This window comes from Protopterus annectens, chromosome 13.part0 (genome assembly GCF_019279795.1).
Source record: "Protopterus annectens isolate FY-2018-M chromosome 13.part0, PAN1.0, whole genome shotgun sequence".
NCBI classification, from domain to species: Eukaryota; Metazoa; Chordata; order Ceratodontiformes; family Protopteridae; genus Protopterus; species Protopterus annectens.
The window spans coordinates 755079674-755101486 of NC_056747.1; the positions used below are offsets into that span (position 1 = coordinate 755079674).

General features: G+C 44.1%; 1 protein-coding gene across 1 annotated transcript in view; it reads left to right on the forward strand.

Annotated features, from left to right (window-relative positions):
- TAOK1 (TAO kinase 1) overlaps positions 1-21813 on the forward strand; it is a 3628992-nt gene that overhangs the window by 1711390 nt on the left and 1895789 nt on the right. Inside the window, exon 11 of the mRNA XM_044054451.1 lies at positions 16015-16096. Within this exon, the coding sequence (XP_043910386.1) occupies positions 16015-16096 (82 nt within the window). The remainder of the gene's footprint in view (positions 1-16014; positions 16097-21813) is intronic.

Sequence of the window (21813 nt, forward strand, 5' to 3'; positions counted from 1 at the left end):
TAGTACAAGGAAAGTTTATGCTGATAAATGGAGGAGATTTTTAATTTGGAGCAAAACAAAGAGCTTTGATGTTTCCAGGCCTGATTTAAGTGTTTCTCTTCAATATCTTACAGAATTATTAGACAAGGGTTTGTCTTTCTCCTCTATAAAAGTTCATGCTGCAGCCATTTCTGCTCACTATGACTGTGACCCACCATTATTCTCTCATCCTTTGTTTAAGCAATTTCTTAGAGGGGCAAAGAACATAAGACCCCCATGTAGAGCTCCTACTCCTGCCTGGGATCTCAATTTTGTGTTGGAAAAACTTACTTTACCTCCTTTTGAACCTGCAGCTACTGCTGAGTTAAAGTTTTTGACTTGGAAGACTGCTTTTTTGTTGGCTATTACGTCTGCTAGAAGGGTTTCTGAATTACAGGCTCTTATGGCAGTTGAACCCTTCCTAATTTTTCATAAGGATAGGGTATCTCTGCGTACTAACCCTACTTTTATGCCTAAAGTGGTTTCAAATGTGGCCTTGAACCAATCAATTCATTTGCCTACTTTTTATGCAGATCCCCAAAATAAAGTGGAGAAAATTCTGCACACTTTGGATATTCACAGGCAGTTGCGTTATTACTTGAGCAGGACTAAAGGGTTCAGACAGTCTCAGCAGTTGTTTGTTTCTTTTGCTTTGGGTTCTCAGGGGAAACCAATTTCAAAACAAACTATTTCTAAGTGGATTGGCTTTTGTATTGCTTTTTGTTATTCTCATCATGGTAAGGAGATTCCGGCTGGAATCAGACCTCACTCCACTAGGGCTACTGCCACTTCTACAGCTTTTTTAAGGGGAGTAGCTACTAAAGACATTTTGGAAGCAGCTACTTGGAGTTCAGTGCATACTTTTTCTAAACATTACCACCTTCCTCTTTATTCCAAATCTAGGGCTGGGTTTGCCACTGCAATCTTACAGGGCATTTTGGCAGCTCCCAATGCTTTATGATTTTGCCAGCCTCCCTTTACCTCTGCTTTGAGATTCTACCCATATGTAAGGACTGCAGCAATGTGAGATGAAGAACATAGTACAGTTTTGTACCTACCATAAATGTAGATGTTCGAAGATCCACATTGCTGCAGTCCAATTTACCCTCCCTCCTTCCCCTCTGTAGTTTGGAATGGTTGTATGGTTGGGGTGGTAGCTGTTATTTGTACATGCCTTTTGGGAAGTATTCTATTTTTGGCTGTGGCCTTTCTCTTTAGGGCCTTCTGACATCTGGGGCAAGAAAAGACTGAGGATATGACATTGGTCATGCGCTTTAATACCCTGACGCTCTGATGTCAGATCTGAGCGCCCATGACCGACGTCAGCCTAATACTTTGGTATTCGGGCCGACCGAGGACAGCGGACTACCCATATGTAAGGACTGCAGCAATGTGGATCTTCGAACATCTACATTTATGGTAGGTACAAAACTGTACTTTTTGTGCCCTGTTCAACGCGTGAACTATTGATCGTTGAGCTATCTTTGTTGCTAAATTCTTCTGCTCTCGTTCTCTGTATTCCGAAGTGGCTTCGATAAGCCATCCGACTACCGATCTTCCAAAAAAACATAAGGATAAAGACAGAGACAGACCATATAGGTCCAAAACTTCCAACTCTTCCATTCTGCTAGTTGCCAGTCCGCCGGTACTCGGGTGCTTTCGCAGCCCCTGATACCCACTTCTACAGATTCCAGGTTTCTACTGAGACCCATTCAGTGTGGTAAGCCGCGAGATGCTTCTTCGACTATGGAACCTGCGGGTGTGTCTACTTTGGATGGGTCCGGAGCCGCTGTGCAGGCACTGGCTTCTGAGGGTGTATTCAGACCTTCCGATGTTCATATTAAACTGACTACTTTGTTTCTGAATACAACTACCGAATTTCTCGGGCCCAGAGTTTGCACTACGCCTAGGAAACAGACGACCAAAGCGCACTCTCAAGTTCCCATGCCACAGAAACAAATGCTTAGAATGGCTGAAGACCTTATTACTTTAATTAGGGGAAGCCAGCCTTCCCCCTCTAAAAGACGAATTGATTTTCCTTCTGATTCTACAGATCATGAGTCCAATGACTCTGACCCCTCAGATTACCATGGCATACCCTTATCTACCTATGAGGATTCAGATGCAGAGGATTCCATTCCCTGTGCCTCCCACCCAGAGGACTTTTCTTTCGGTGAAACCCTGCATACCCTCAGAGAGCATTTTTGCTGGGAGTGCCAGGACTACCCACAGTCCAAAAAGAGACTTAGGGAATTTTTAAACTTGCCTCAGCACAGGCCTTTAGCAATCCCCCCTGTTCTGGAAGTTGTAGATGATGTCTTCATGGACTCCTGTCTTACCCTGATACTTTGCCACCAGCTCCTAGAAAGCCTGACGTACTACTGAGTACCTGACTCTCACAGATTTCTATTTAAAAATCCCACTGCGGATCCAGAGACCATTTCCCAGGGACCTAAATGTATTAAGGCTACTACAGCCAAAAACCCTACCCCTTCGGACAGGGATTCTAGGGCTTTAGACAGATGGGGAAAGAAGGTATATACTTCTGCAACTCTTGCCATCAGGGCTTTAAATTGCCAGTTTCACATGTTGGAAGTACCAGCAGCATATTGTGGAACTAATTAAACAAAAAAAATTGATTCCTGATTGTGCAGAACATAAAGATTTACAAGAGTTAATGCATTCTGCAAACCAAGTTGGAAAACATACTTTGCAGTGTGGTTTTAATGCCTTAAAAGCATCTTGCATGGCTGCTGTCACTGGGTCTGTTCTTAGAAGGCATGCTTGGCTGAAGGGACAAATCTTGCCAGACCATGTCAAAGCAAACTTACTAGATGCTCCATTAAACCAAGAACGTTTGTTTGGCACTTAAGCAAAAGTTCTTAAAAAGGTGGAGGAAAAAGCTAAATCTATGCAAACTGTTAAAGATTTCCTACAGGTACAGCCACCTAGATTCAGTAGGCATTGGCCTTCAAAAAACTGGTCCTTTCCAGTCCCTCCCAGACCTTCTCAGTCCAAACCCAGGGGCAGCAGACCACCAAGGCTGCAGTCTCGAGGTATGCACAGATCTAAACAATGGAGTGCTCCCACCCCAGAAACAGGGAGTGGTAAGCCACCCTGTTATGGAAAAATTTCACAGTGACTTGTCCTTCATCTTTCCCAACCATGCCCAAGTACTTGCACCCCTAGGAGGAAAACTCTCCCTGCATGCAAAAACTGTGAGTACATTACCCAGGACATATGGGTCTTAAACATTGTATCCCAGGGATACAGATTCAACTTCCACTCACTGCCAACCCCAAGTGGATTGCCAGACCTCCCCCCCAACCAGTGGGCAGGGGCCCAAAAGCAAGTACTTTCTCTTCTCAGTATCAGGGCTATTAACCTGTTCCAACAGAGCAAAGGGGAGATGGTTTCTACTCCAGACTCTTTCTGGTACCCAGAAAAGAAAACTCTTGGCGCCCTCTCCTCTCCAAAATTCAAAATGCTTACTCTCCAACAGCTGCTTCCTATGCTAGCCAAGGACTCCTGGCTGGTCATCCTAGACTTAAAGGAAACTTATCTGCACATCCCCATAAGGGAATCTTGCAGAAAATATCTGTTTCAGGGCAGGCTCTATGTACTATCAGCTCTCTGCACTTCCCTTTGGCTTATCTACTGGGTATTCACAAAATGCCTGGCTCCAGCCATTGCATACTGCAGGCAGAGAAAAATTCAAATTTACCCATATTTGGACGATTGTCTGATTCAGGCGGACAGTCAGGAATTGCTACTTCAGCACCTGACATTTGTAAAGAGACTCCTAACTTCTCTGGGGTATACCATCAATAAAATGAAATCACATCTGGTACCCAGCCAAGAAAATTGTATTTCTGTGAGCTAGCTTGAACACAACTTCCCAGATGGCATTCCTCACTCCAGAAAACCAGGTTTATTTGAAAAACTACTTCAAACTACTGTCCACCCAAACCCAGCTATCTGCAAGAAAAATACTGCAAGCCCAAGGGTTCATGGCCTCATGCATTCTTCTAATTCCATATGCAAGACTGCATATGAGGAAACTTCAATGGTACTTAAAGTCTCCGGTGTCAACATTCTCAGGACCTGGAAACAGTGATTCCTATCATTCCTTTGCCTAAGGACAGAGTTCCTTTGGTGGGCAGAGGCCTGCTACCACAATGAGGGACTCCCTTTCACTCAACCCATCGCCGCCCAAACCCTGACAACAGACACATCAGACAGTGCATGGGGGGCTCACATGGCAGGCAAATACATTCAAGGCAAATGGAGCCCAAGACAAATGCACCTGCATATCAATCAAAAAGAAATGTTAGCTGTAGAGAATGCACTGACAGCCTTCAAATACCTTATCCTTCCAGGACAGCTCCTGATAAAGACAGACAACACCACAGTTTTGTGGTACATAAACAAGCAGGAGGGAACTCATTCCTACCCACTCTGCAGGTTAGCCGTGGCTCTGTGGAAAACAGCCTTGAGCAACCAAGTGCACCTGCAAACTCAATTCCTGCCAGGCAAACAAAATTCAGTGGCGGACGACTTGAGCAGAACTCTAATGGACCCACACGAGTGGAAACTGGAACTCAACTCATTCAAGCTTCTAATCCACAGGTGGGGGACACCAGAGGTGGACCTCTTTGCTTCCCACCAGAACCATCAGTTGAGCAAATTCTGCTCCAGAACTCCCCACAGCCAAGCATGGAAAGTGGATGCCGTAACCTTTACATGGGAAAAACCTCTCAATCTATGCCTTTCCCCCTCTGCCCCCTCCTCTCGAAAGTACTTCTCAAGATCAAACAGGACAGGCCAAGGACAATCCTGATTGCACCAGACTGGCCACGCCAGCACTGGTACCCATTTTTACGCAGTCTGACAGCAGTGCCACCTGCAATCAGACCCCTTCCCTGCTGTCCCAGCAGGAGGGCCAGATTTTGCACCCTTAGCTGCAAACCCTGAAATTAGCAGCCTGGCTCATTCCATGAATGCATTGCCAGCAACCCTCAGCAAATAGGTGCTGGATGTCATCCTTGCGGCCAGGAGGCCTAGTACTAGGAATTCCTAGTCAGAAAAGTGGAAAACATACTGTTCTTGGATCCAGTTTCAGGGAAAGGACACAACTGTGCCCACCTTACCTCAAATCCTAGATTATCTAGCAGAACTGCTCCACAAAGGCCTATCCTTCCCTTCTGTTAAGATTCATGCCTGTGCCATCTCAGCTCATTACAATACTGAGCCACCCCTCTTCTCTCACCCTCTGGTCAAACAGTTCTTGAGATGAACTAACAATCTTAGACCCCTGAGGAAAACACCCACTCCAGCCTAGGACCTTAACTTTGTACTAGAGAAGCTCATGCTTGCCCCCTTTGAGCCTGCTGCTACAGCAGAGTTAAAATTCCTCTCTTGGAAAACAACCTTACTTCTCGCCATCACTTCAGCAAGAAGAGTGTCTGAGTTGCAGGCCCTTATAGCTGTGGAACCCTTCATTATCTTCCATGCGGACAGGGTTTCCCTCAAGACTTAACCCATCATTTATGCCCAAGGTGGTATCTAGTGTGGCTTTAAACCAATTCATCCATTTACCAACCTTTTTCCCTAATCCTCAGAATAAAGGGGAATGGATCCTGCACTCCTTGGACATGCACAGGCAGCTTAGGTTATACCTTGACAGGGCTAACCCTTTCAGAAAATCTGACCAGCTGCTAGTCAGCCTTGTTACAGGGGCAGAGGGCAAAGCCATTTCAAAGCAAGCCATCTCCAAATGGATAGCACACTGCATCCGTTTCTACTACAAACCCCATGGAAAACCTACCCCACAGGGAATCAGAACCCATTCCACTAGGGCTACCTCAACCTGTACAACATTTCTCAGGGGAGTCCAAACAGGGACATCCTGGAAGCTGCAACCTGGAGTTCTGTACACACCTTCACCAAGCATTACCACTTGCCTATCTCTTCTAAATCCAGAGCTGGATTTGCTACAGCAGTCTTGCAAGGCCTTCTAGCCAACCCTAATGCTTCTTGACTGCTTCCACCCTTCCTCAGCTTTGGGAATCAACCTAAGTGTGATGACTGCAACAGTGAAACATGAAGAACATAGTACAGTTGTGTACACTTACCATAAATTTAGATGTTCGAGTGTATTTACTGTTGCAGTCCTGGTTACCCTCCCTCCAGCCTCCTGACATTTCTATACTTTCTACCTATCCTGTTTTTTGGCCATATCTTATGGCAGTGGTATTTACTTTTTACTGGAGGTGTTCCACACCATGTAATTGCTTCCTGTTTTGGGGGCTCCTGACATCTAGGGCAAGAAAAACTGATGTAATGGCTTCTGCTGCATGTTTTTATACCCCCGATGTCATGGAAGAGGCAATAACAGCCGAAGAGGAAATCCCAATACTCTGGTATTAAGGCCTGACTGAAGGCTACCTGCAGGCAGATAACCCAAGTATGATGACTGCAACAGTGAATACACTTAAACATCTACATTTATGGTAAGTGTACACAACTGTACTTTCTGTCATCTCAAGGACAGCCTGCCGCCACTTTGCTTCAGGAAGCTTCCAGTTGGGAACAGCAAGCCGTTGAGTCCTCCCCAGAGATCCCCACTTAGGCGATCCCTCACAAACGTACATGCAAAAGGAGGCACTTAAACTCCCTACTGGAGTCTCTCACTGAAGACACCATTTTGGAGGGAGAAGATTCTCCCTGGTCACTCTCCCAAGGTTGCCCCTTTCGGAGATATCCTGGAACTCCTTCACCAGTGAGGGTGTGGTCTGCCCAAAAACCTACCTCTGAAGAATGTGTTCCTTGAGGCATTTGGTGCAGGACCCTATACTTGCTAGGTGTCCCCTCCTGCAGATCCTTTAGTGGAGCTCATTACATCTCAGGCATGGAAAGAACTGGACACTGTGGAGCCCATTCCCAAACATCTGGATAAGGTGTTGAACCCCCCTCAGATAGATTATATTGGAATAAGGGATCATCCGTTGATGACATGGTGGTGGCAGCTGCCACTAAGAAGGAGCATGCTCAGGAGGGCTCTACGGTCCACCCTCCTGACCGAGAGTTAAGGGCAATGGACTGTTTCGGAAATCAGGTGTACGCTTCAGCAACTTTCTCTGTTCGGGTGCTGAATTACATGACACATGCGATTCAGTTGCAGTGAGACTTAGTTAAGGAGATTGCTGAGTCGATCCCAGATTTCATGTTGGCAGAGGGCAAGAAGACTTTCTCTGCTCATATGGCCACTCTAAAATCAGTTGCAAACACCTATATGTGCCTCCTCTCCCATGTAACCAAAGGAGCCGTTAGGGCAGCTGGTGCAGGTGTTGCCATCAGGTGATACTCCTGCCTCCGGCTCTGTCAGTTTTCGGAACCATACAAGACATCATTTACCAATGCCTTGTATGGCGGTTCTTCCCTGTTTGGGAAGTCGGTATGTGAGACTTTAGTTCAGTGAGAAGGGTGGGAAGACTGTCTGCCATCGGAATCCGCTTTTCGGCCCCTCAGTGATCCTTCTCTAGGAATCAGTGAGGGACCAAGAAGATGTGGTTTTGGAAATCTCAGAATTTTCCCCGAGACACTCAGGGCTCACTTTCCCCCAGGGGTAGAGGGGGATTTGATAGACGTCTCCCTAGAGGCAGAGAGGGTATGAGAAATTACGGGTCTCGAGAACCTTTCTTGGACAGACCTGCTCACCATCCCTGAAGGGTTGCCCGACTGCTCGTCTCTGTAGGCAGTCGGGGCCTGTCTTAAGTTGCACCTAACAGAGTGGGAGTCCATCACAAAAGATCGTTGGGTGTTACAAATTATATCCAGAGGTTATTCAGTCCCCTTCCTTGAGCCACCTCTACCGCCCAAACACCTCCCGGACGTTCTACCTGCGCACAGGGAGGATGCAGCACTGGAAATTGCAAAGCTGCTAAGAAAGCGAGTCATCCAGCCCATCCCCCTAGACCACTCTGGATCGGGTATTTATTCCAGGTTCTTTTTGGTGCCAAAGAAAACAAGGGACCTAAGACCCATTTTGGATCTATCCACCTTGAACATGTCTGTGGGCAAGGCGAAATTCTGGATGGTCACCTTTCAGTCTATCCTGCCCTTCCTGCAGAACAATTGGATCTGCTCAATCGACCTCCAGGATGTGTAATATCATATCAAGATATGGCAGACACTCTTGGAGGTTTCTCCGCTTCTGGCTAGGAGCCAATCATTATCAGTTCAGAGCATTCCCCTTTGGTCTCACCACAGCCCCCAGGGTGTTTACCAAAGTAATGTCAGTAGTAGCGGCTCACCTGAGACTCCCGGAGATTCAGGTATTTCCCTACCTGGACGATTGGCTCCTCTTTGCCCCTTCCAGGCATCAACTTTGTCAAACAAGGGATTCCTTTCTTGGGTTAGGCATTGCCATCAATCTCAAAAAATAATCTCTGACCCTTGTCCAAGCATTAGCCTTCATTTGGGCACAATTAGACACCATTCAAACCAGAGTGTTTCTTACTCCAGACAGAATATGCAGTCTGAAGCTACATGTTTTTTGCGTTCTTCAAACTCAGTATCTGACAGCGGAAATAGTATTAAAGGCATTGGGGTCCATGGCGGCCACGATCAATCTCTTGCCCTTGGTGCCTCTTCACATGCGGATCCTTCAGTGTACACTTTCAGTACAGTGGTCCTCGTTACATCTTCCGTTGACTCACCTTGTCCCAATCTCTCAAGTGTGCAGGGACTCTCTCCGGTGGTGGATTCTTTCCTCGGACCTGGTTCGGGGACGTCCTTTCCTCCCACCATTTCCCATGGCTACAGTGACTACAGATGCCTCCCAGCCAGGGTGGGAGGAGGGCAGTGCTCGGGAAGGACGGTTCAAGGCACGTGGTCCCACTACGAGACCAATTTGCATATCAACATCCTGGAGATGAAGGTGGTGCTTCTAGTGTTACAGGCTCTCCATGCCCATCTTCCTTCAGGAACTATTGCTATGCAGACGGACAGTGTGTCGGTGGTCTGGTACGTCAAAAAACAGGGGGGAACTAGATCATATCCCCTATGTCGTGAGGCCGTAAGAGTATGGGAATGGGCTATATCCACTGGCCATTTTCTGGTGGCAACGCACATTCCATTGAGATCCAACATTCTAGTGGAGTGGTCTCTGAATCCTTCAGTAGCGGAGCAGATCTTTCATAAGTGGGGTCAGCCTTGCTGCAATCTATTTGCTTCTCTTTCCAACGTGAAATGCAGCGAGTTCTTCACCCCCCAGAGACGCTCTGATTAATGCTTGGCCCCCGGTCTTCTGTATGCTTATTCTCCTCTTCCCTTAGTATCAAAATGTCTTCAGAAAGCTTGCAGGCTGGAGAGTTTAGTTATCCTTAATGCCCCATTCTGGCCTCGCCAAGTCTGGTTTCCCTCTCTGAGCTTTCATCTGGTGGCTCAACCATGGACTTTGGATCCAATTCCGGATCTCATATCTTATCCCTCAGGGATTTCCCATCCAGACCTGGACAGTCTAAACTTACTGCTTGGCTGCTGCAGTTCCCATGATAGTCAGGACTCCTGGATTATCCTCTCCCATCAAAAGAATTCTAGTGGCGGCTCATAAGTCTTCCACCAGCAAAGTGTGCTCCTTGGAAATGTTTTTCTATCAGGGCCCCTCAGCATGCATTAGATCCTTTCATGGCTCCAGTTTCTGCGGTGTTGGAATTTTTATCTGGAATTTTTCAACAAGGTGTCAGTTTTTCTGCAGTCAAAGTTCAACTTGCGGCAATTTGTAATTATCATGTGGGGGATAATATGGCTTCCTTAACATCTTCAGAGATTTGTAAGGCCTTCCCGGTAAAAGACTTTACACCACCATGGGATCTTACCCTAGTACTTAAAGCCTTGGTCTCACATCCCTTTGAACCAGCAGCTTCAGTGGATATGCAATTTCTATCCTGGAAGACTGCCTTTCTTGTTGCCATTACTTCTGCCTGGAGAGTTTCGGAACTTCAAGCTCTATCGATCAAAGCCCTTTATATGATTTTTTCATAATGACAGGGTGTCTTTGCATACTAATAGGTTCATAGGTTGGTACTGGGCTATCTGCCTGAAGGCATATATTAGCCCAGCCACGTGCGGTATTCACCGCCCTTTTAGTAGTTTCCTAGACCCTTGTACTAGCAGCTAGTACCCTTGGCCCCTATCTAGTAGTGCTGTTGGTGTGATCCCCAGTGTGAACTTTCTGTTACCCGTCCACTCATCAAGGTTCCTCTTGAAGAGTGATAGTGAGGGGCTCTGTCTTATGTGGATCGGGACCCTGTTCCATAGTAAGGGAAGTCTCTGCGAAGGGAATCTATCCATTCAGCGTGTTCTATTCATTGTTGTGTTGAGGTTTATATCCCTAGAGCTTGTAGCTCGAGTAGATTTGGTTTCGCTAAGATGGAGCATGTTCAACAATTTTGGGTTGGACATGGCTCTGTACGTTAGACAGAGATCGCCTCTGAGAAAGCGGTATGCAACAGAGAACAGTCTTAGCTTTTTCAATCGTGCTGCATAGGGCAACTGTTTGAGGTCAGTAATCCTCTTGGTTAGGTACCTCTGTAGTTTCTCCAGCTGCTGGAGATGTCTAGCCAGGTACATTCCAGTTGGTGCATTGTACTCAATAATGTAATGTACTCCATCCTTTCTACCTAAAGTAGCTTCAGAGGCCAACATTAATCAAGTAATCAACCTCCCAGTTGTCTTTCCAAATTTTCAAAACAAGGGAGAATACAAATTGCATTTACTCGACATGCACAGACAGTTATGTTTCTACTTGCACAGGACAAAAACCTTTCGTAAATCTGACCAGCTGTTCATATCTTACTCCAAAACCTTTTTAGGGAAACCAATCTCTAAAGTTACCATCTTCCATTGTATTTCTCAGTGCATCATTTGGGTGTATTCAGCCAGGGGGATTTCCCTGCCAAATCAGGTGAAAGCACATTCCACCAGGTCAAGTCAGTAGCTTTCTGGTCCAACGTTTCATTAGATATTTGTTCTGTGGCCACTTGGTCCTCATTCCATACCTTCATCTCACATTATAAATTGGGCATTGTATCCAGGAACAGGGCATCCTTTGGCTTTGCTGTGCTCCAGAATATTCTTCCATGAGGGCCTCCCAGGTGTCTGGTAGCTGGGGACTCTGTCCCACAGGTTGAAGACCAAATGAAGACAATTACTTCAGATAAAGAGGCTATGTACTCATCATAACTTTCCATCTGAGGAGTTGTTCATTTGTCTTCAACCATCCCTCCCTCCTTCCCCTGGCCTTGTGTGAACTGTTGGTGCTTCCTAAGAATAACGGAGGTTAGTTTCTTGTACAGACAAGTCTCTGTTGGGTCAGGTGATGGTACTGGATTGGGCAGCAAACTTGATCTGAAGGGAGGAAGGAGTCAGGAGCATTATGAGTAAGGGGAGGTGCTTTGATTTTGGATCAGATGCTGGATATGTGGCCAAGCTGGATCCAATATGCATGTGGGAACCCACAGGTTGATGACAAATGAAGTACTACTACTCAGATGGAATGTTATGGTGAATACATAACTTCTTTTTTTTAGATATTTTGCTAAATTAATTTTTTTGCAAATTTTTAACCACTTTGAAAATAGCAGTTAAAGGTAATGGACTTGTATTTTTGAAACAGGCAACAAAAACATTTTCCTACACTGATTGAGCAGTGTGTTCACTGAAGGTTATTTGAAATGGCAAAACACAAACATGCCACTGATTAAAAAAAAAGCTTCCAAACTGGTTCAGTATACTGAAGGCATTTCAAAGACCTTCAGTTGGTCAGCTTATTGTATTTTTTGAAAAGCAGCATTTTAGTTGCGGTTATTGCATTAGACAGTTTTATTTATAATGCAGTATTTCCACCTGTCCCATCTGTATTGCTTCATTGCATTACTTTTATTCTAATTCTCTTAATGACAACAGCTTTTGCCCTCTCTCTCTGGTGCTGTTGTCATCTCCGTAATAACATAATTCTGCAAGTTTCAAATGCATTCTCTTACTACTAAGCTATGTCCAATTGTCTTTAAAGATGGGCCTTAAAAGTTGATGTCTACCTGCATGTAATGCCAAGTATAAGGTTTATTGCAGTAGTGGTCTTGTTATTCCATTGTCTTTGGTTATGGTGTATTACCTCACACATTACGTTGTGTATGTAACGTACAACATAGTAAAAAAGACACTATTTTTTAGACTTGTTTACTTTTTCATTCAATTTTCCGAGTCCCCTTCATCACGTGTGACATTTGAAGCGATTTAGTACACAGAAAGCCACACTTCATGACCAGCATACTAGTGGCAACAATAATGTAAAGAAAGAGAGCATGTCTTGCATCTCCTTTTTTATGAAGCAAAAATAAATGACATTGTGTGGTAGAATTCTGCAATACAGTTCATTAAAGTCTGCAGATTTTACAGTCTCTCTGATAATGTGCTTATATTTTTTTCTAGCATTTTTGCCCATTTTTAAGCATGTGTTTCTCAGTATTATGACACATTCCTACTTCAAGTGGAATGAGTTGTGTGCTACTAGCTAATTCAAGTTTTATGCTAATTAGATGTTCACATTTTTAACTGAATGTTCCTACTTTTTAAGGACTTTTGGTCCTATTTTCAGTGTGTGTAGGATGAGAGGCAATGGTATTGGTTATGTGGTAGAAAAATTATGTAACACACTTCCAGAATTTCTTTATTCTTATTCCAGACATTTTCTTATCCGGGGTGAAAGATGGGTGTACTATTTATTTAGTTAAAGCCCTTCAGTCTTCAATTCTTTAAACGTTCTCACTGTTAGCAGCTGACCATTTCATAATCACGTTCTGTAATCTTTTTGTTACTGCTGTTCTAAATTCTTTGCTTATTATACAGTGATTCCTAATCTCTTTCCCATAAAATGCTCCCATCATCAAACATGCCCCTTGTTACATTGCCTGTGTCACTTTTGTGTCGAAAATATACCTGTATCTTCTCTTCATCCTTCATCTTTCACTGACTTTACCTAATATTATAGCATATTAACCAGTGTCAGACTAGTGCATTTTTTCTTCCTTTACCCACTGAGAGTTCAACCTGAAGGGGGCAGCATCATTATTATGTCATGTATTGTGTATGAGTTATGGTGCAGTCAAACTTCAGCTGTCCACTTTCCACACTTATGTATCATGCCTCTGCTTCAACCAGACACCACCTTCAGTTTAACAGACACTGGGTGAGGAACTTATAATCTCCTTTGTCATGCTTTTCTAAATGCTACCAACATAAACCATTGTCTGAGAGTTGTTAAAACACAATTGACACGACTGGAATACACTTTCTTCCTAGTAGTGAAGTCCCTTTTTTAGTGTAATCAAACTCCTTTACTTGCACACTTAATCTGTTCTGTTTTCATTATCCGTCTTCAGCATGTCCCTGTTGTCTCGTCGGCCACCCATCAGACTAACCTACACTGGATAAAGAAAACTTAATATGCATGTTCCACAAGTATGTTCAGCATGTCTGTCTTGGTCAAAATGGGCAGGACTGTAATCTTTTCACCATAGAAGTCATTCAGTTGCTGTATAGTAATCGATCTCCACACACCATAATTCTAACCAATCTTATGTCTTCAGTTGTAAGCATAAAGGAAGTTGCTCTTTCTGTTGTCAGGACACCAGTTTATCTATAAACTATTTCTCTTATTTGGCCCATTATGATTGGTTAATTATTGTCCAATTATTGGTTGGTTTAGCACCCAGTTTCCAACAAATGTGTGGTGCACTGCTGGAGAGAGGCAGCCCCCTTCCATCCACACTCTGACCCAGTGACGAGCAGCACTCCTCACTGACCTTGCAGCCAGCTATCCCTGGCCAACTCTAGATCTGTGGCACTGCAGTATCATTGTGTTTAGGTGGTATTCTGAATTAGAGGTATTCAGTCATAAGCCTACAGATGGAATCTTCACACCGTTGCCTCCTCAGCCAAGCACATGCACCAAATGTCTGAACCTGTGGTTCCTGTTGTACTGAGCAGGATTACTATTGCCACAACATATCAGTAGGGTAAAACTAACCTGCCTCACGACAGTCTAATCCCAGCTTAAGTTCCCTATTAGTGGGTGAATAGTCCAATGCTTGGTGAATTCTGCTTCACAGTGAAAAGAGCAGCAGACATCGAAGAATCAAAAAATGATGTCGCTATCAATACTTCGCTGCCACAAGCCACTCCTACCTGTAGTAACTTTTCTGACACCACCTGCGTAAAACCCCAAAAGCCAGCAGGACCATGATTGTTCTTCAGGATTTTTGGGTGTTAAGCAGGAGGTATGCACTGTTCTTCCATTACTTCAAATCACTGTCTGTACATGAAGCTTTCATTCTGCAGGTTTATTACACTGGAGGGAATTACTCTACAGTTCTGCATGTTTAAAAATTGCTAATAACATTAAAATCTGTATCATGCATGAAATTGAGCACTGATGTTACTTAAATGTTTTTTAATTCTGCAGCAGCCTAATGTTTGTTTATTGGTAACTTAGCGAAGGGTAAATAGGAACCCCCTCCTCACAGTTTTACTTTTCCAGGTTGTTATCCCTTCATGAAATTAATACTTCATTTTTTTTTTTCTATTTTACAATTTAATAACCAGGTATGTGAGCTAGTCTAATGACCCTTTTCATTCGTAACTCTGGTATAAAGTACATCAACAATTAACCAACAGTAAGTTATTTAATAAGCCAGTTACAGGAGATTAAATGTAAGAAAACCTTTTCAGTATTAGCAAAGCAAAATAAGTAGGATGAATGGTTTGCAGATGAGTAAAATGTAGCCACTAGCCAATGTCATGAAAGCAGGTACACATGGATTCCTTTTGTAGATGCTGCCTAATATTCTTTTGAGAGCAAATACATTGTCAAGGTTTCTTATGCCTGCAGATAGTTGGTTCCACATGGCAGGTCCTGTTTCTGAAAGGGCTTTTTCTCCAGTAGCAAGTTTAAGTCTAGGCCTAGCCACTGCAAGTGAATTGTCTTGGATGCTTCAAAGGGAGTCGTTTGTTTTTTTTTCATATGGAGCAGTCTTTGGGTGTGAGGGCAATAGCCTTGTGTTACTGTTTTAGCTAAAATTAGAGGTTTGTTTTTCAATTTATTTCATCAGTCCATTTGTTTTGCTTGATCAGTATTTTTTTCTCATTAGAATGCTTTGTAGTTTTGCTCTCTTCTTGTAGTGCAGTTATCTGCTCTCATAAATCTTTTATTAGTCTGTCATTCTGCTTGCATTCTTTTGTCCTGTAATTAGTACTTTTATATTTCTGAACATTATTTTGTAGCAGTAAAGAGAGGAAAAAAGCTTGTGTAAATACAGGCTTTTAATGCAAAACAGTCTTATCTTCAGCTGTCTGTAAACTTTCTCTAGGTCAATCCCGTTAGTAAACATTTGTTTTAAATGTATTTAAATACAAATTCATTCTAGATCTCATTCCCTGGGCCTAACAGTGAGTACTATTGAGCTTGACTTCCCGTGGAGTCATAGTTTACATCCATTTTCAGGTCAGGCCTTGGGTAGCCAGAATGGTTACATTTCTGGGATTCGGGAATGGGTGAGCATGGAGCTGGGAAGTACAGACTGAGGGTGTGCATGGTGGGAGAAGGCTGGAGGAGTGAATATTTAAAAAATAAAATAATCATTAAGGAAAGAAGCCTGAAAACGGGGATATAGTTGTATTGATTCGAACAGGCTACACAAGATTCCAAATAAGAAAGAAGACTTGAAGTAGTAGTGATTGCAATTTTGCGTGTAGATTTGACTGTGAAGGCACACTTAAGTGTTATATGGACAAATCAGATGCCCTGCATTGGACATTCGTCCTCATTGATCATAGGATGTTTTGACATGCTCCTTGAATCCTTTGCAGGTTACAAATGTTCTGCTTTTGTGATGAAATAACCAGCAGAAACAAAACTTTTTTCTCCTTTTTTAGGTCGGACTATTTCCGTAATTTTGTAGACTCTTGCCTTCAGAAGATTCCACAGGACAGACCAACATCAGATGAACTTTTGGAGGTCAGTATATTGGTACATTTGTGAAGAATAAGAAACATATTGAAGGTGTTTAGTTATTGTCTTGTACTGTCCTAGCTAGATTTTCCACTCTCATTCCTTAGGTTCATAGAAAATCCTGCTTGGGTTATATCTAGGACCTGAGGTCCCAAGAAACTGAACTTGTCCTGATGGTGTTTTTTTTTCTCTTCAGTTTGCATGTAGTTGGTAAGATTTAACATCTCTGGAGGTCCTGGGGGGTTAGGAGGGGGGCAATGGAGTTTTCAGACTTCTTATATACTTCATCTGCTGTCTTGTACTGTATGTAAGTGGGTTAAAGCAGTACAGCAAAAATCATGAGCTGAATATTGTTCTGCTTGGCATTGAGGGACCATGTGGCATATTGAGCTGTTACTATTTTCCTGTTACATTCTAGGATGTACAACAGCGGTACAGGGGTCCCTACGTCCTTTGAATATGTCAGTGACTCAAGGTTCTCATACTTTATGCAAATACATTGCCTGCATAATTCAGCTGACTAATAGGCATAATCTTTTTTACATTTTCCAGGTAGTAACGGTGGTGAAATACATGAAAGACAAGTGTTTGCTAATTTTTAAATAGGTTGTATTTTTAGTATTGTTTTTAAAACAGTTTATTGTTTAATAAATTATATGACAGTATCAGTTTCATCAGCTTTTGAATGCTCTTTTTTTCTTCTTAATTTACTGTATTTTGGTTTTCCATATGAATACTTGGAGACATGGTTACTGGAAAAATAATTATTGATCAGAACAGAACTGACGTACACTCAGGGTTGCCAGACGTCCCTATTTGGGCGGGACTGTCCCGAGATCAGCAGCCTGATCCCGAGTCCCGCCCTGCCGGTTTAAATCCCGGCCAGCCTCCGCTTTTTTTTTTTTTTTTGATTGGCCCGTATACCTGGCATATGGGCCAATCAAAAATCGCTAAACACACGGAGCTTCTTGTGTTCCGCATTAAACATGAGAAGCTCCGTGTTTAGCGATTGGCCCATATGCCGGTATATGGGCCAATCAAAAATCGCTAAACATGGAGCTACTTGTGTTGAATGCGGAACTGCAATGCATTAAACACGAGAAGCTTTGTGTTTAGTGCAGAGCTACTGTTCTTTAATGTGGAACTGTGTTCCGCATTAAAGACCCTTTTTTTTTTTTTTTTTTTTTTTCGGTCTTCACTTGCCGTGAAAGACCTTCTCCCCCCCCCCCCCCTACCTTGGGGGCTGGAAATCTGGAAAAGCTGTGTACACTGCACTGAAGAAATTTTCTTTTGTAGGGGCAAGCTTCCCTGTACCCCTTCCTCCAAACATATATGTAGTAGTTGCATGGTTGCTCAACAGTGAGGAAGGGACAATATTCCCAAAATGCAGTACAATCTCATACAAATGACATCCCTTCTGTTGCTTAAAGGCCTAGTGTAAAAAGCTGTGAAAAGGGGTAAACTCAACCAGTTGTGATTAGTCAGCTGGAAGCTGTTAACTTATTATTGGGAAAGCTCATCACATTCCTTGGCGTACATGTCTGAGTACACTGAAATAATTGTGTGTCAAATATTGGTATTTGAAGAGTTTTCTGGTGCTGAACTTTCCAGATACATCTTTAAGAACTTGCCCCCCCACTTGGGGGGGTGGTAGTATAATAATTGCAGGCTTCATAGGTATGTACTAGGCTAATGGCCCTGGAGCCTTTACAAGCCTAGCCCATAATCTCTTGAAGAGGGCCAGTGAGATGCTCTGCTTGACATGTATGGAAAGTCTGTTCCATAGCATGGGCAGTCTCTGGATTATGAACCTGTCCCTCCCGCATGTTCTGTTAATTGTGGTAATGAGGTTGAGGTCTCTGGAGCGTGTGGTGCGGAGGGATTGGGATATCTTCAGATGTTGCATTTCTAACAGAGCTGCATCAGAATCAAGCAGAGATCGCCTCTAAGTAGGCAATATGAGACAGAGAATAGTTGGAGTTTTTTAGTCTGTCCCTAAAGGACAAATGTTTAAGGCCTTGGATCCTCTTTGTGAGGTACTTTTGCAGCCTCTCCAGTTGTTGCAGGTGTTTAATGAGGTACATGCCAAATGGGGCATTGTACTCAATGATTGGCCTAATGAGGGAAGAGTAGAAGGAGACAATGACCTCTTTCTTTCTGGATGCAAAACTCTTAGTAATGAGATGTGCTACATAGAAGGACTTTCTGACCACAGTGACAATGTGGTGGTCAAAAGAGAGGTTGCTGTCAACCTGTGTTCCCAGATCTCTTATAATGCCTTCTGTGTTCAGTGGACTACCATCATTGTGGCAGTTCATGGGAACTGGGTTTTTCCTAAAGGGGATGACACATTTTTTTGGCATTGAGCTTAAGGCCATGGTTCTGACACCAGTTAGTGTCAGTGAGGCCTTTCTGTAGAATGTCAACATCACTTGAGGAGTTAATAATAGCTCCCAACTTGTAATTGTCTGCAAACTTTGTCGGCCAGAGTCCCTTCATGTTGGCCTGGACTTCAGAGAAGTAGATACCAAACCGGAGAGGACCCAGGACTGAACCCTGTGGGACTCCACTTGTGACTGTCGGCAGTCTGACTTGGAGTCAGCTACTTTCACACTGTGGGTTCTACCTGTGAGCCAGTTTGCAACCCACCTAGTGATATAGGGGTTGATGTCCTTCATGGATGCATCTGCAGTCATAACAACTGGGTTGTCCTGTCGTCAGGCAGCCCTTCAGTCGGCCGGATTCCAAAGTCCGGGTCCGGCTTCGGCTGATGTCGCACTTCACCCAACGTCATCTCTGTTGGTCTTCGGGTATAAAAGGCATCAGCCGACGCCATTTTCCTCAGTCTTTCTTGCCGCGTGGCGCCGGAAGCAGAAGCTGTTCGCAAGTGCCGGTCGGTCGGATCCAGAGATTACTTCTACCGAATACTACTTCGAAGACTTCTAAAGCTAAGTACCCCGTTGGGGACTCTTTCTTGCCTCAGCCGATGTCAGAAAAAGTTAATAATTGTTTAACCTGTGGGAAACAAATACCTCATAAAGATTTCCACTCTTATTGTCTGCCTTGTTTAGGCCCAGCCCACGACGTAGCAGCCTGTTCGCCTGTGCTGCGTTCAACCGACGAACGCTTAGGCGTCGGTCGGAGTTTGCTGAACAGTTTTTCGGTTCTGATTTTGCGTACATTATGGCGTCGGATCCTCCGACAACCCAATCTGCCAAAAAACGCAAAGATAAAGACCGACACTTTCGGTCCGCGGTTTCGGCCGAAACCATGGTTAAGCAAATTGAGTGTCTCGGTTTCGGCCGAAACCGAGAAAACTGATCAAAGTACAGCTGAATCTATCACTACAACTGAGGCCCCTGCTACCACTCTTGAAGCGGCCTCAGAAATTTTATCCACTACGGTGGTTGCCACTGACTTATCAGACACCATTCCCTTGGATGTCTCTACCCCAGCACGTGGTGCTGCTAGGCCTCCAGCAGCCATGTCCATTAAGGCCTTCGCCAGGGCTAAAGCAGCAAAGACTACTAAAACAGTGCCTGTTAAACCCCCTACAACCAGGCCATCCTCTAGTTCTCAAATGCTTACTCTGGCAGAAGATTTAATTTCATTAATTAGAGGATCTCAATCTCACCCAGACAGGGCCTCTCAGCCCCAGAGAAGAGACCTAGGGCAGAGCCCCTGAGCCAGTGTCCTCTGATGAGTCTGCCGATGAATCAGACATAACTGATCAGCCAGAGGCTCCTTTCTCCAATTTTGAAGACTCTGATGCTGAAGAATCCATTCCAGCTGCTTCCCCACCAGAAGAATTCTCCTTTGGGGAAACCTTACATGCCATGCGAGAGCAGTTCCAATGGCAGCAACAGGATTTTCAGACTCCAGAAAAGACTTAGGACCTTTCTGCACCTTCCACAGCACAGGCCCTTAGCTATACCTCCTGTTCTCTCTGTGGTGGATGATGCTTTCAATGATGTCTGCTCCGCACCAGATTCTTTACCTCCAGCCCCTGCCAAACCAGACAGATTTTACAGGGTGCCAGACACTCATCACCACCTTTACAAGGCCCCACTTGCAGACCCCGAAACTATATCCCAGGGTCCCAAGGCAGTAGCCGCGACCATAGCAAAAAACCCTATTCCTTCAGAAAGGGAAGCAAGGTCATTAGACAGATGGGGCAAAAAGGTCTACACTTCAGCTACTCTCTCAGCTAGAGCTTTAAATTGTCAGTTTCACATGATACAATACCAAGAGTTTATGCTTGATCAGTTAACTAAAAAACTGACCACTGATGAATCTATTGATAAGAAATATGTATTAGAAATGGCAAATAACATACAACAGGTTAGTAACCATTCCTTAAAATGTGGCTATGATGCACTGGAGGCTTCATTTAGATCAGCCATGACTGGCACAGTGATAAGAAGGCATGCATGGCTAAAGGAGCAAGCTCTACCGGATCATGTTAAAGCTAAGTTGCTAGATGCTCCTATGGATAAGACAAGTTTGTTTGGTACACCTGCCCAGCAGGTTATGAAGAAAATGGAAGAAAAGGCAAAATCTGTTCAAACGGTTAAAGATTTCTTGCAGGTTCAGCCCCCAAGGTTTAGCAGGAACTGGCCTGCCAAAAATTGGTCCTTTCCTGACTCCACAAGATCTCAAAGGGGCAGGAATAGACGTTCCAGAGGCAGAAACCAATCCAGGGAGGTGCCTACAGAGGACGACAGTGGCAAGGTAACAACAGAGGCACAGACACAACCTCTGCCACTACATCAACTCAACCACAGTGACTTAACCCTAAATCCGCCTACCAGGGAACAGATAGCAGCTCCTCTAGGCGGAAAATTAACCTTATTTTCAAAGAACTGGCACTATATAACAAAAGACAAGTGGATTTTACAAACCATAGATCAAGGTTACCGGTTCCACTTCCACACTTTACCAGTCAAGAGGAATGCCAAATCTACCTCCAAATCAAAAACAGAGGCTCTACAACAGATAATGCAGTTAGCAAACATGAGAGCTGTGGAAAAGTGCCAACAGCAGAGCAAGGAAAGGGTTCTACTCCAGACTATTCCTAGTTCCAAGAAAGGAAAAAGTTGGAGACCAATTCTCGACCTGTCCGCCTTAAATACATACATCATTGTCCCAAAATTCAAAATGCTGACCCTACAGCAACTTCTTCCCATGCTGGGCAAGGAGTGTTGGCTGGTAACTCTAGATCTCAAGGAGGCATACCTGCACGTCCCCATTCGACCAATCTGCAGAAGATACCTCAGATTTCTTGCAGGATCAGAGCACTATCAATTCTCAGCATTGCCCTTTGGCTTATCTACTGCGCCCAGAGTATTCACAAAATGCCTGGCATCAGTAATCGCCCATTGCAGACTACAGGAATTCAAATTTACCCATACCTAGACGACTGCCTGCTACAAGGGGACAACAAAAGCAAGCTGACAACAGATTTACAAAGGGTCATTTACTTGCTGCAAGCACTGGGATACACAGTCAATCTACAAAAGTCAAGGCTGATACCATCCCAAACAAGGACATTCTTGGGCGCGGAATTGGACACAGTAAAACAGATGGCATTCCTAACTACAGAAAAACAAAAAGAACTCCCTTTTTACTTCTTGGCACTAACAAAACTGAACAAGTTAACAGCAAGAAAAGTACTGCAGGCCTTGGGCTTCATGGCATCATGCATAATCTTGGTTCCATTTGCC